The sequence below is a fragment of the Nannobrachium achirus genome, assembly GCF_963921795.1.
Source record: "Nannobrachium achirus genome assembly, chromosome: 16".
NCBI lineage: Eukaryota > Metazoa > Chordata > Actinopteri > Myctophiformes > Myctophidae > Nannobrachium > Nannobrachium achirus.
The window spans coordinates 14,004,552-14,019,106 of record NC_137823.1 but is presented as its reverse complement, the minus strand read 5'-3'; the positions used below and the strand labels follow the sequence as shown (position 1 = coordinate 14,019,106).

The 14,555-nt window shown below is 43.7% G+C and overlaps 1 protein-coding gene across 1 annotated transcript in view; it reads right to left on the bottom strand.

Moving 5' to 3' along the window:
* Positions 1-1,474: 1,474 nt before the first annotated feature.
* Positions 1,475-14,555, bottom strand: part of LOC308300809 (myelin transcription factor 1-like protein) — a gene marked incomplete at both ends in the record, with an annotated part of 75,541 nt that continues 62,460 nt past the window's right edge. Inside the window, 10 exon segments of the mRNA XM_080744708.1 lie at positions 1,475-1,615; positions 3,213-3,275; positions 6,309-6,452; positions 7,440-7,543; positions 7,660-7,751; positions 9,000-9,221; positions 11,150-11,233; positions 11,586-11,648; positions 11,790-11,858; positions 12,592-12,713. Coding sequence (XP_080600834.1) covers positions 1,475-1,615; positions 3,213-3,275; positions 6,309-6,452; positions 7,440-7,543; positions 7,660-7,751; positions 9,000-9,221; positions 11,150-11,233; positions 11,586-11,648; positions 11,790-11,858; positions 12,592-12,713 — 1,104 coding nt within the window.

Genomic DNA, 14,555 nt, shown 5'->3' with positions numbered 1-14,555 from the left:
TATTTTTGGCTAAAGTTCTCAGAATATGGACGTTAGGGTTCAAGTGGTTCATATAAAAAGGGGGGAAAAGAGTTTCTATCACACAAACATTTGGAGGACCCCCTGTAGTAACTCTGAGGACCCCCTAGGGGTCCCGGACCCCCTGTTGAAGACCCCTGCACTATACTGTATGCCCTCACGGTACACTGTGATGTAATAAGCATCAAATGAATAATGTGTGTTATATTATAAAGGATAGTGCTTCTACTACTGACTATATTCCTGCACCTTGGGAGTTGGAACACCCATGGCTCTGGATACTTACATTTAACATTAATTAGATTTTTGCGGGGTCCCCAGATTACAGTATAAGTGACAATTTAAGGACTTTTAAAGGAGTAGTTCACCCCCCAATTTGTTTTCTTTTGATTACTCACGCCAGACTTGAGTTCAATAATATATATATATTTTTGTATTTGTCGCATTCCTAAGACAACAAATGTATTATAAGTAAATTTACCACCATTGATTCCGGATGGGGACCAAATGCATGTGGGTCCCATCCGGAAACAATGGGGGTAAATATATTGTTCTCAAATAATTTTTTTAGGAATGTGACAAAACTCAAAAATATAATTGAACTCAAGTCTTTATGGCAATGAGGGCATGAGTAATCGATAGGAAAACATATTTTGGGGGTGAACTACTCCTTTAAGACCTTTTAAAACCTAAAAGAAAGAAAGAAAGAAAGAAAGAAAGAAAGAAAGAAAGAAAGAAGGCCATTATTGCATCAAAAGTAATCAACAAACTATACCTATAAAAAACTGGTCAACCTTTGTCCAAATTGTCAAAAATTATAAGAAAGAGGCAAACATTACAAAAATGGCAGGTCTACAAGCCTAGAGTTTGTAGATCTTCTAGTTCCACAATGTTTATCTACCGAGTCAAACTAAATAATGCTTCAACTTGTCAGGGTGGGGGTCCCCAGTTCAAATATGATTATTTTGGGGGGTCCCCAGGATAAATATGATTATTTGGGGGAGTCCCCAGCTCAAATATGATTATTTTGGGGGGTCCCCAGGATAAATATGATTATTTGGGGGGGTCCCCAGCTCAAATATGATTATTTTGGGGGGTCCCCATGGATAAATATGATTATTTTGGGGGGCCACGGTGTGAAAAGATTGAGAACCACTGATCTAACACAACCATGATTATTGTCATCAGCTGCTGTGTTGCTTAGCCTGCCATGTTTTTATTTTTTATTCTGCTGGAAAACAAGCTACAAAATCAACCTAGGGTATCGTGCCCTTTTAACCCTGGCATCCCCCTATTATTTCTCTTTAATAGCGAGCTTCAGGATGCCATTTCCACCGAGCGACAACGTATATAAAAAAAGAGGGCTTACGTGGTTGATGCAAATGTAATTGATTAGTTTTTTTTTTTGTTTAGTTTTTCGTGTTTTGCTTGAGGTTGCCGTCATCATCATCATCATCTAGACCTGGATGCCCTGGACGGCCTGCTTGATGTTCTCCAGCAGAGCCTTGTTCTCCGGGCTCTGGTAGTGCTCCTGGTGGGTGTACATGTCTGTCAGCGTGCTCACGTACGAGTCAAAGTTCTGCTCGTTCATTGGCTCCTAGGAGGAGGGGGAGGGGGAGATCCACGGACAGCGATTAGACAACCAAACGTCAAGTGACCACGATTTTGTAACCCATTTTTCACCCGGTGACAATTGACTAAGCTGTAATCCTGGACGCTATACTCTCCCTCTGCCAACCTGGGGAGAGCCCCGAACTGATCAGCTCATGCTTCCTTCAGTGCATGAGGAGTGAGCATGCCGCTTCACATCACCTGACAGGGGGAAGTTTCCCCCGGTTGGACGTAGTGCGTGGAAGGAACACGTTATTCCAATCCCATCAGGTGCCCCGACTGGCCAGGGGGAGGCAGTATAGAGATCAGGATTACTGCATGTTTTTTTTTTTGTGAGGGTACCTACCCTAGGGGACACGGGGAGAACATGCAAACTCCACACAGAAAGGCCCTTTCTCCAACCCCACCTAGGGTGCGGGCGCTGATGCCGACCACCCACTGTTGATTGGTTGTTTACATGCACACCGATGTTCAAATCACAACTGGTCGATGTATTTGTTATGCTTTCCCGACTTTAATGGGATAACGATTGATTGTAGTATAGGCCGTAGTGAAAACACACACAAAAAAATACAACTTTCTTTGATTAATTCAAATAATTGATTTCACATTACTGGAATGAACACAATAATTAAAATAATTGATTTCACGATGCACGCGCACGCGCGCCGGTAAGTTGAATGCAGCCAACGGTGGCAGCCTATATGTGTAGTTAAGGTGTGCATGTAAGCGTGGCCATCGTCCAGAAAGACAGCAGGAATAAAGGTTTGTAAAGGAAGAGGAGGGGGAGGAGCTACAGGGACACTACAGACATCAAACAAGCATACAGATGAGGTCATGGGTGAATGGATTAGCCAATGATGGAGACAAACGCAGGGCATGGACCAATAGGACGCAGGCTTTGTGGGCGGGGCAACTGGGAATCAAAGTGGGGGGCCAACTGGGAAGGAGAAGAGAAAACAAAATACTATATAAATGAAAACGAAAAAAATAAAAAAATAAAGTGATGTGTTGTGAGCTCATAGATATATTCATGGCTATTTTGGGTAAACATTTGGGAGCCCCATAGGAAGCATCTGATGGCCTCATCATGGCACTGATGATTTCGCTGGTTGAATTTCAGTAACACGTGATTAAGTTACTTGAATTCTTCTTCATCATTATAAAACGGAATTTTGCATGGTATTGTCATAATTACACTGCTCCTCGTAAAGAAGCAGTCTTATTATTCTGTTTTATAATGGTCACCTTTTATGTTTGGTGTCTGCTGACAATACACACGCACACAATAGCATTATTATGTTTCCGATTTGGGGGTTTGGGGATATGCATGAGACGCGTCTTCTTTTTCACCTTTCTGCCACTACATTACTTTCAACGGTGTGACATCATGGAAATAACAGTTAATTTCACACTATATGCTATTAAGATATTAATTATAAGTGTATAGTTGTGATGTAGTGACAGCATAGTGGGGGAAAGGAGGAGGGGAGGTGCAGAAAAGAAGGGTCATTGGATAAAGGTGCAAAAGGGTAAAGGATTGAGGCGCGTCTTACTCTGTTTACAGGGCAGTGTTTCTGTACTCTGTGGGTCATCTGTACACAGCAGCTATGCTTTACAGGGCCGAGTTTCTGGGCCAGGGGTCTCTACAGAGAGAGGGTGTACAGAGAATCTATTAGTCTGCTACACACTCTACAATAGACACTATAGACCAGTGGTTCTCAAACTTTGAAATGTGAAGGTCTCCCCTTCACTCTGACAGTGTACAAATGGAACCAAATGCCTAAAGGAACCCAGAATCCACTTTGAGAATCACTGCTATAGACCACGGGAGACCCAGACCTCTGCAACACACTCTGAAGGTATCTCTCCACCAAACAGACTACAAGGGACTTTTTCCAACTCCCTCAGACCGGCAGTCTGTGGCATTTATCTGGCAGCACAGACTAAGCACAAACTGTAGTCGGCCGAAAGAACATTGATCTTACGCTGATTTGTGTGTGCCAGTGCATTGCCAGGTTTGCTTATTATAAGTGACTGTGGGCTTGATTTACTTTAAAGTAGCCTGTAAATGTCCAATATTTAGTTTGGTCTTGTTTCTGAAGTGTAGTTGCTTATTTGACATTGCTTTCTTTTCTTTTTTTGTTTTAAATAGCTGATGAAACTTGCTGCTTCTTTTAGGCTTGTTTTCATAAACCTGGTCGCCTGTTTCACTCACAGAATCTGGCAACACTCTCAGTTTGGAGGTAAACAACATGAACACAGAGCATTAGCATTAGCACTAGCTTTGGAGTTGATCAATTGGTATAAGAATCGAGCTGAGATTGAGAAAATGACATCTAGTTCAAATTGGCGACGGGAAAATGTCCCTAGCTATTTTAGGCGTGCTTCTGAACCTGTAGCAGACTATAGAGGTACACAGTACAGTGGAGTATATATCCCCTCAGCACTGCCGACTCCTAGCAAGGACGGCAAATGACTGTCCAGTTCTTCATCAACAGGTCCCGACGGCTTTATTGGCGGCAAGCGTCTCTTGCCGACAAGAAGTGGGCTTGAACCCTGTGAAGTGTACCTGAGTGAGGTGATAGGTAAGTGAATATACCTGCAATGTTGTTGTTGTTGTTGTTTTGAACCACAGCTCTAGCTACGGGGAGTAACACCTCATCAGTTGTCTTAACGGGTTGTTTCAACTTCAATTGAACATTTTGTTATTGTCAATATCTCTCCATGTGTCCTGAGCTCTCTGCCTCAGTTGTTTGTCCTAGTTCCACTCCCTTTTGAACAAGTGCTCACACCAACCAGTATGTGTCACTAGTGTAGCAACAAAGCTCACAATCCCCAGCTAGCGTCCCACCCAGTGAACACTGACACCTGATTAAACCGGAGTCGCTCCTGGGAATTGAACCCGTGCCCCTTCACTGGCAGACCACCTGCTATGCTTGCTGTAATTCAGCTTTTGAATCTCTATTTTGCTCAAGAAAGCTGGGAATAATTATAGCAAACTAAATTTACGATTTATCTAAGATTAAGCTTACCTTTTGGAAACACTTGGGGGTGACCCTAACCCTAACCCTAACACAAATAAAAGAAAACCTTCAGCACTTTGTAGGATTGGTTCTTATTGTAAAGGAAACAATATATAAAACAAGATGAAAAGACTTGTTAAGACTTTTTTTTCTCGTTTTGTTTGTTTTAGTATGAAGTGCTGCACACATTAATTAAAATAGAGATGTTCTCAACTGGAGATATGTCACTTATATATCAAATAACACTGTTTATTGGCTATAGGATCAATGATTTATCTGCTGCGTCTTATTGGCTGGGGGATTAACCAATCAGGCCCAGTCGTCTCTCTACACAACAGAACCATGGACACAGTCACACAATGTAACAGCAGCATGTTGGTCAAACTGAAAGGTCAAAGGTCACACAATGTATCAGCAGCATGTTGGTCAAACTGAAAAAGGCAAAGCGGTTTGGTTGGTTTGAGGAGTTGAGGTGGTTTGTGGTCATTCTGTGAATAAAATGTGTGTGGCGTTGAAACACACACACGCACGCACGCACGCACGCACGCACGCACGCACGCACGCACGCACGCACACACACACACACACACACACACACACACACACACATGCACACACACAGATGAACAGCCAAAACAAACATATGAGCATTACATTTATTACATTTATAGTTGGAATTTGTTCACACAGACTTTGTTACTCGCACAATTGTGTCAGACTCAGTTACATTTGCAGTCCACACCAACGGTTCGGGATTCGGGATTCGCAGTGCGTTGTTGGCTGTTGCAGGGAAGAAATAACAGCGGCCTGAATTGCACCTGAATTGAGTGGTGTAAAGGAACTAAGTAGATTCATCTAAGTACTGCACTTAAGTACAATGTATTACCAATTACATATACTTTTACTTCACTACATCTTGGATCCAAATATTGTACTTTTACTCCACTATATTTATTTGAAAACTTTAGATACTACCTGTAGTTACTTTGTAGATTTGTATTATTATTACAAAACATACAACCACTTCAGCCCAACGCATTGTGAGCTTGTACAGTAGATCGGCTATATTAAGATTATGCTGCTACATTTGACAACTTGAAATGGCACATTCTACCTACTTTTTTTACTTTTGATACTTTAAGTAGGCTACATTTTGATACCAATACCTTTGTACTTTTACTTTGCCAATACTTGTGTGATTGGACCCATTGCAGATCGGCAACGTTTTGGGATTCGATCGCAACTTGCAACTCGTTTACACTCCGAATCATTGGCGTGGACAGGGCTTGAGAGCGAACACACCTCACAGCCCGCTCTTGTAAACTACAGACATAACGTCGTTGTCGGGTGGAAACCTTGTATCTCCAAGTTTCAAATGTGTACGTTCTTTCGCAAAGTAAAGCCCTGCCTCATCATACAAGACCGTCGCACAAAAGTAGTGAAAACAGCCGATCTACAAGCACACAACGCCTCGCGGTGCGAGGCGTTGTGTGCTTGTAGATCGGCTGTTTTCAAAAAAAAAAATATTGAAATCATTTTTAAAATGATAAATGCAAAACAAACTGTTTTGGACATACAAGGTTTTCACCCGACAACGACGATAAAATGGTGGGGACAGACAGACAGACAGACAGACACACAGACAGACAGTACCATATGAGGCAGCTGGATGTTGGCCAGGCTGTTGATGAGCGTCTGGCTCAGGTTGGCCAGCTCGTGGAGCAGAGAGTCGTTCTGCTGCTCCATCACCTTGTTCTCCTCCTCGATGGACTTCAGACTGCTCTCCATGGTGGTGATCTGACACGCACGCACACACACACGCACGCACGCACGCACGCACACACACACACACACACACACACAGACAGACAAGGGCACAGACACACAGGGGCGTCACAAGGTGGGAGGGGGTGGAAGTGGGACTGGGTTACTAGGGCCCAAGGTGGAGGGTGAACCCTTAATTATTATATACTTTAGCAATTGAAAAATAGCAGATATACAAGCTCACAGGGTCACTTTTTTTCTTTGTATTACTACTATTCGTGTTACACATTTACAATTTAGGCATTTGCCCAGAGTTATTTACAATAAGTAAGGACAGCACATGGTAATATGTCAATACATCATCATTAATAGGCCATATCAAAACATGAATAATCTGTACATTGAAGCTATACACACTATAGCTTCAATGTACGATTGGATGCCAAGTAAAAAATGGCCTGACATCGGTCTATATAAAAGATGCAGTCTAAATTACATACAGTATATGGTCATAAGACCTGCAATTATTGTATGCTTTAGCTATTGATAAATAGCAGAAATACAAGTTCACAGTCTGTCTGGTGAGCTTGTATATCTCCTTTTTTTATAGTTAAAGCATAAAATAATGGTTAAAGTGGTTCAAATGACACGCGTACTTCCCTGTTCATATTTTAGATTGTAATTAGAGAAAAAGAAAAGATTAGTGTTAAAATGTTTTCATTTACTTCACTTGCATGCATGCCTACCAACCTGGGGGCATGCATGCAAATCAAAATCATTAAAATCACTAAAACAATAGAAAGAAGTAAATGAAAACATTTTAACACTCTTCTTTTCTCTAATGACTATCTAAAATATGAACCCTTGTTGTAAAAAAACAAAGTTGTCCTTAGTTAAAGGATGTGTAACACTGGTTTCTTTCAAACTTGGCACGAAAAAGACTGAGTTGAGAGGTGGAGACAGACAACATGAAGACAGTAGAGACGGAGACAGTGTGCATGGGACAGACAAGCAGCTTACTTGAGTCCTCAGTTTGATCATGTCCGATTCCACTTGATTGTTCGACTCGTTTAAATCTTTGATTTCTTCATCCAGCTGTTTGATTTCTTCGTCGTTTTCTATGCCTGGAAGGAGAGTTTACACAGCGACATGAGCGACACTGAATGTAGTTTAACCGTGAGAGGAACTGATTGGAACGCATCCATTGAGTGATGAGAGGCAGCATCAGATGGAGGTTTACCTCGGCTGGCTCGCTGTTTGATTGTCAACATCTCCACCCCAGTCATCCTGGACTTCTTCATAGCAGACGTGGCTCGAGGGCATCCAGACAGACTGGAACACAAACCAACATCATTATGGTGACGACAGTGGCTCAGGCTCAGAGTTGTGCCCTACAGAGGGCGATGAAGAACAGCAGTATTAGGCAGTAGAACATAGCAGCAGTACAGTGGTGTTGTGTAAAATATCTAAAAGAAATGATACCAGCACAAATTATAAAATGTACGGCACAATTCAGCACAAATCCAGCGCTAAAGAATGACACCATTTTTATTCATGTTTCATTATAATGGGTGCCAACTTCATGGAGGTAAGGTGTAGAGTTGTCGAAGAGTCCTTGAGCAAGACTCTGAACCCCTAGTTGCTCACAGTGAGCAGGTTGGTGTCTTGCATGGTTTCCTCTGCCATCGGTGTATGAAAGTGTGTGTGTGTGTGTGTGTGTGTGTGTGTGTGTGTGTGTGTGTGTGTGTGTGTGTGTGTGTGTGTGTCTGTGTGTGTGTGTGTGTGAATGGGTGAATATAATGCACAATCTCTGTAATGAGCCTTAGATAAAGGCGCTATATAAATGCACCATTTGCCATTTATATAAACGCACCATTATCATTCAGTATCGACTTGGTCTTTATTGCGACCGTCAGTTCTCAGTTGGATTGAAAATGTCCAGCTGATGTCCGTGAGTGAGTCACGCAACATTTTGTTACCTATCGACTTAAGTTCAGTTCTTCCCTCCCATTCCATCCATGAAGGCAGGTCACAAAAATGTTGCAAGTAACACATTTGGTGTAACACTCACTCACATGGGTCTGTGGCATGTCGCTGATTGGCTGTGGCTTTCACAGGCTATTTTCAAACATTTAGTACTTAGAAATTTGGTACTTTAAGTATATTTTGATGCCAATACTTTCGTATTTTTACTCAAGTACATTTTGAATTCCGAACTCTCACTTGTCACAGAGTATTTCTACATTTGCGGTAATGTACTTAAAGGGGTACTGTCACCTAAAGGGGTACTGTCACTTTAAAAAGTCATCTTAAAATATGCGTTAATATTTTGATGATGTCATTGTGGGAATGCGCAATTATAAGCCAATCAAATTAATTGACTGTACTTAGACTGCTTACTGTACTGGTCAGCTGTTGTTGGGGGGCGAGGGGCAGATTACACTGTGACATGAGTTTCAGACTATTTCAAACCGTTTTCAGAGAGACCACGAGACATACTGTATCATACTATTATAATTTCAGTGCGTGTCAGCGGGCCTTTAAGTAATAAAAACGTAAGTGCTTCCCCCACCCACTGACCTCCTGTGAGTGAGGAAGGTGCCGCTGACGTGTCCCGATCCGTCGCAGCCGGGGGTGGGGCAGCTCATGCCGTCCGTCTTGCCGCTCTTCCACGCCGGCGGCGAGCCGTTCACGTAGCCGTCCTTCTGCCTCTTGGCCGCCAGGGGGCAGCCCGACGCGCTGCGGTGCGACGCGTACTTCCCCGTCACGTGACCCTGGCCGTCGCAGCCCGGAACCGGACACCTGGGGGGGAAGGGGAGATGGGGGGTTGCTGCGTTATAGATCAGTGGTCTTCAACCATTTTCATATCAAGGTCCATTATTTATTTGGCGATCGAGCCGCGGACCATTATTTGATGAGATCTTTGCCTCTCAGACCCAAAGGTTGTTGTCGTTGGATAAAGACGATTACGTCCATGCTGTGTTGGTGCCACATAGGAGAGATAGCAGAGATTACAGACGTTGATCAAAATAACATTTCTTCTGCATTTAATTGTGTAGACTTCTTGTAAATTAACTCATTTGCTGCCATTTAACAATACCTTCGTACTCCAATCCTGCCAAACTGTCTCCATAGACTTCCATGTAATTCATAGTGCACGGATCATGCACACCCATGCCTAGATAATGCACCACGTGTGTCCACATTGCTCACAGCTTTCAAACAAAAGAATCCGAATGGAAATCCGTTCAGGCATTCATGAGATAGCAGCCACTATGTTTTACACTGTTGTGAGCTTGGAGGTCTGCTACCTGAGTTGTATGGGGGTTGTATGGGGGTTAAACAAGCATCGCTATCATGCCTACTAACGTTTTTGGGGTCCAAAAAAAAAAAAAAAAAAAAATGAAAAAATGAAGAAAAAAAAAAAAAAAATTCAAAATGGCGGCCATTCTCGGGTTCCTCGGGCGTGGCAGGGAGGGACATCCCAAAATTCTCGGGTTCCTCGGGCTTGGCAGGGTATGTTAAGCAGCAATAATTTATTTTAACACTTGACATCGTAAAACCTTTCTTGAGAGTGTTTAATTTTACGCTCTCTGCAGGAGTTCACTATAAGGGTCCATTTGGTTACCAACTTGGCATCATTTAGCTGGGGGCCACCTGGAACCACCTCAAGGACCACTGGTGGTCCCCGGACCACTGGTAGAGAACAGTCATCTGTTTAATATAGACCACTGTTTCGCAAGCATTGGTGTTTTATGAGTTATACGTATGTCACAGTATGATTGGACAACCAGTCACATTAAAAAAGGAGCATTCATTTTCACCATCGGCGGTGTGCCGCCTGAAGGTGACTTGATCCATGAGAGGCACCGCTAAGCGAGCTTAGACGAGCGACTCACAGTTATGTCAGTTGTCAGTGTCGGGCAGAAACCACTAGTTTAAATCATTTTTAAATGATGAATACAAAACGAACGGTTTTGTACATACTAGGTTTCCACTCGACAACAACAATATACTGTATATACAGTACATAGACCGGTACATTCAGGCAGAGCTGGAGGTGCTGGTATAGGCAAGATAATGCACAAGAAGACAGACAACCTCCCTCTGCCTCTCTCAGGAAGGGACCTCACACTCAAGATGACCAGGACTCACTAAATGCTTCATCTTTTTACTGTGCACAAGAAACACGTTGAAACATTGAGTCATGGGTTAGGGTTAGGGTCACTTGGAGTGTGAGCTTGTTCCCGGTTCAACCCCCCAAGCTGCCTCCCTCTGGGTTGTTGTCAAAGTGTCCTTGAGCAATACATTGAACCCTTATAACTGCTCCTGATGAGCAGGTTGGTGCCTTGAAATGGTTTCTGCATGAATGTGTGTTTATGTGTGTGACTGTGATGCATGTTAAAGCTCGGATAAAGGCGCTACAACCGTACCCGTACCTTGACTGACTGCTCTCAACTGGCTCAGTTCTCCGACTGCTCTGACCTGATTGGCACAGTACCCTGAATGCTCTCGCGTGATTGGCTCAGTATCCTGACTACTCTCACATGATTGGTTCAGTATCCTGAATGCTCTCACCTAATTGGCTCAGTAGCTGACTGCTCTCACCTGATTGCCTCAGTACCCTGACTGCTCTCACCTAATTGGCTCAGTATCCTAAATTCTCTCACCTAATTGGCTCAGTATCTGACTGCTCTCATCTGATTGGCTCAGTACCTGACTGCTCTCACCTGATTGGCTCCTGGTCGTCTTTGTCTTCTTTGCTGTGTAATATTTTAATCCCACTCTTCTTAGCTCGTGGACAGCCTGACAGACTGAAGGACGATAAGACAACAGTGTATTAATATTAATATCCATAATATAGAAGTAAAATACTCTAGCCATATAATTACGTATATGAAGCGTGTGACTCTTCTATTTAGTCTAGTATTTGAACGTGCATTCTGAAATGTGCACACATTCTGCCCTGTGTGTCTGTGAGCGTCACTGCACCACGATTCACAGCTTGATCAGTCCAAGCTCAGGCCTTCTATGACGACAGAAAGCTACAACACTCTGTCTTTCAAAACATAGGCGTGTGTGCGTGTGTGTGAGCGTGCGTGCGTGCGTGCGTGTGTTTTTGTGTTTGTGTGTGTGAGTTGTGTGCATGCGTGCACATGTGCGTACCTCCTGTGTGAGGCGTAGTTCCCAGTAATATGTCCAGATCCGTCACAGCCTGGGGTAGGACACCTGAGACAGACAGACAGACAGACAGACAGACAGACAGACAGACAGACAGACAGACAGACAAACAGAGGGTGAAGTGATGCGGATCTATGGTGAGGTCTTCGTACTACAACAGACAGACGATGTGTGAAAGTGAAGACTCACCTGAGGTCTTGTGAGTTGGGTGACATCATTCCCCTCATGTTCTTATCAGCTAACTGACAACTGGACAGACTGGAAGACAAGATTTTTGATGAATTGAATGACTTGGAGTATAAGTTCATAAAGTTAACATAAGTATAACCAAGTGCATTTGAAATTAAAAGAAAAATCCTTTTCAGGATTCATAATTCAAAAATGGCAGACCTACAAGCTCAAAATGACACGTTTTGAGCTTGTAGATCGGCTATTTTTGCAATTCTTTACCAGAACAGTTCAAAAATGGAGATCAGAGCTTTCTGCCTGATGGAGTGAGTGTGGAAATATAGTGACCCTCTGGAGTGAGTGTTGAAATATAGTGGCCCTCTGTTGTGAGTGTGGAAATATAGTGGCCCTCTGGACTCAGTGAAATATAGTGGCCCTCTGGAGTGAGTGTGGAAATATAGTGGCCCTCTGGACTCAGTGAAATATAGTGGTCCTCTGGAGTGAGTGTTGAAAATAGTGGCCCTCTGTAGTGAGTGTGGAAATATAGTGGCCCTCTGGACTCAGTGAAATATAGTGGTCCTCTGGACTCAGTGAAATATAGTTGTCCTCTGTAGTGAGTGTGGAAATATAGTGGCCCTCTGGAGTGAGTGTGGAAATATAGTGGTCCTTTGGAGTGAGTGTGGGAATATAGTGGTCCTCTGTAGTGAGTGTTGAAATATAGTGGCCCTCTGGAGTGAGTGTGGAAATATAGTGGTCCTCTGCAGTGAGTGTGGAAATAATGCGGCCCTCTCCATTATCAAAGTTGCTCCGCCCCTGATCTTACGTGATCATCTCCTTCTTGGCTTCCTTGCAGGAGGAGAACTTGTGTTTGGGGGAGTGCAGGGGCAGGTCTGCCTGGTACCTCTGATCATCCAGGAGGTCCTCAAACGGATCCAGCTCCTCGCTCTGTTGGAGGGACCACAGATAATCACATTGCATCAAGTCAATGTAGTCTCACTGCTATGTCATGTCAACAAGGGGTCCGGGACCCCTAGGGGGTCCTCAGAGTTACTAGGGCGGCCACCAAATCTTTGTGATAGTATCATTCTTTTAAATTAACAACTTGAACCCTCGCATCCCTATTCTGAGGAGAACTTTAGCCAAAATAGCAGATCTACAAGCTTGTTTTGTCTCGCTTGTAGATCGTCTATTTTCGGCACATAGGTTTGGTGTAGAGGTAAAAAAGAGTACAGAGTGAAAGGTCAAGTTAACTAAAAACACTAATCCAACATAGACTGATGACAGTGCTGTCAAACAAGTCTATGAATCTGTCTATGAAAACGATTAGAATCTGCATCACGCATTTATACAATATGTAGAGGGGGTCCTTCTCTCTCCGCTAAGTCATGTCATGTCTGTCTGAAAAATACATTTTTGGAAATAGCAGATCTACAACCACGTCTCGATGCAACGCACCGGTCTGCAGCCGCTCAGTCTGGGCAGCCGCTGCAATTCCTTGCAACTGGCGGCAAGTTGCATTGGTGTGGACCAGTGGTTCTCAACCCCAAAAGAAAATAGCAGATCTACATGCTCACAACGCCTCGCAACGCAAGGCATTGAGCATGTAGATCGGCTATTTCAGCCTCTAATATTTGAGAATTTGGTCAATGTTTAATTTGTCATTTTAGAGCTTTTAAAATTAGAAACATGCATATACCCTCTATACCCCCCCCCCACCTGGGGGTCCCGACCCACAGGTTGAGAACCACTGGAGTGGACTGTACAGGTAGTATAGTGACAGCTCCCTGTGTATTGTGTTAGAAGTAGTGACTCTGTCTGCCCATGGTGCTGAACAGACAGCTCCCTGTGTTAGATGTAGTGACTCTGTCCATGGTGCTGAACTAGGGGACAAGGAGCTGCACTTGCTGCGTTGTGCCACAGGGTGGCACTGTGATGCTGTCAGACAGGCAGGTGGTAGCCTCAGCTCACCTCGCACTCTCATTAGCATGGGCTGCATGTGGTGTGGTGGCGGTGGAGCATCCTGATTGGATGCCTGCGGGATCACATGGTGTGGGGATGGTGGAGCATTCTGAATGGATCTTTAGAGGATCAACAGCAACCCTGCCTGTGAGCTAAAACACTGGTGGAATGTATATTGTACATTTACTCAGGTGCTATAATACAGATCTGCCATTTCAAAACTTCACAGGTCCTGCCATTGACAAGACAGTAGATTTTCAGGGGATTTGCAGAACATTGAGCTTGAAGATCAGCTATTTTTGCTATTTGTATGACCTTCATAATCATCTAAGTTTAAATCAACCTATGAAGGTGGATTCTGCGTTTCAATGGGATTTGGGAATGGAGTGGTTTCTTGACATTTGCACGTTTCTGCCAAAATACGTTCCATTCTCCATGAAAAAAAATTAGAAAGGCAAATCAGGGAAAGTTGATGCCGCGCTGTGAGTCAGAGCATAAGGCAAAAAACATGCATCATGCCTCATTCACATACAGAAAAGCCAAGCTAATGGTTTGCTTGGTAATTCAATGTATTCTCTATGCAAAACAGCTTTTAAAATTTCCAAACTGGTCTGCATAGAGAATACATTGAATTACCAAGCAAACCATTAGCTTGACTTCTCTCAGTTTGAATGCACCATCAGTCAGTTCTACCGCCCACCTCTTTGTGCTGGTCTACCAGGTGTTTGATCTTGGTGTAGTCGACAGGGTGCAGTTCCCAGGGGTCGGCCTGTAGGGCGGCGCCGCCGCCCAGCGTGGCGGCGTAGCAGCGGCTGCCCAGCAGGGCCT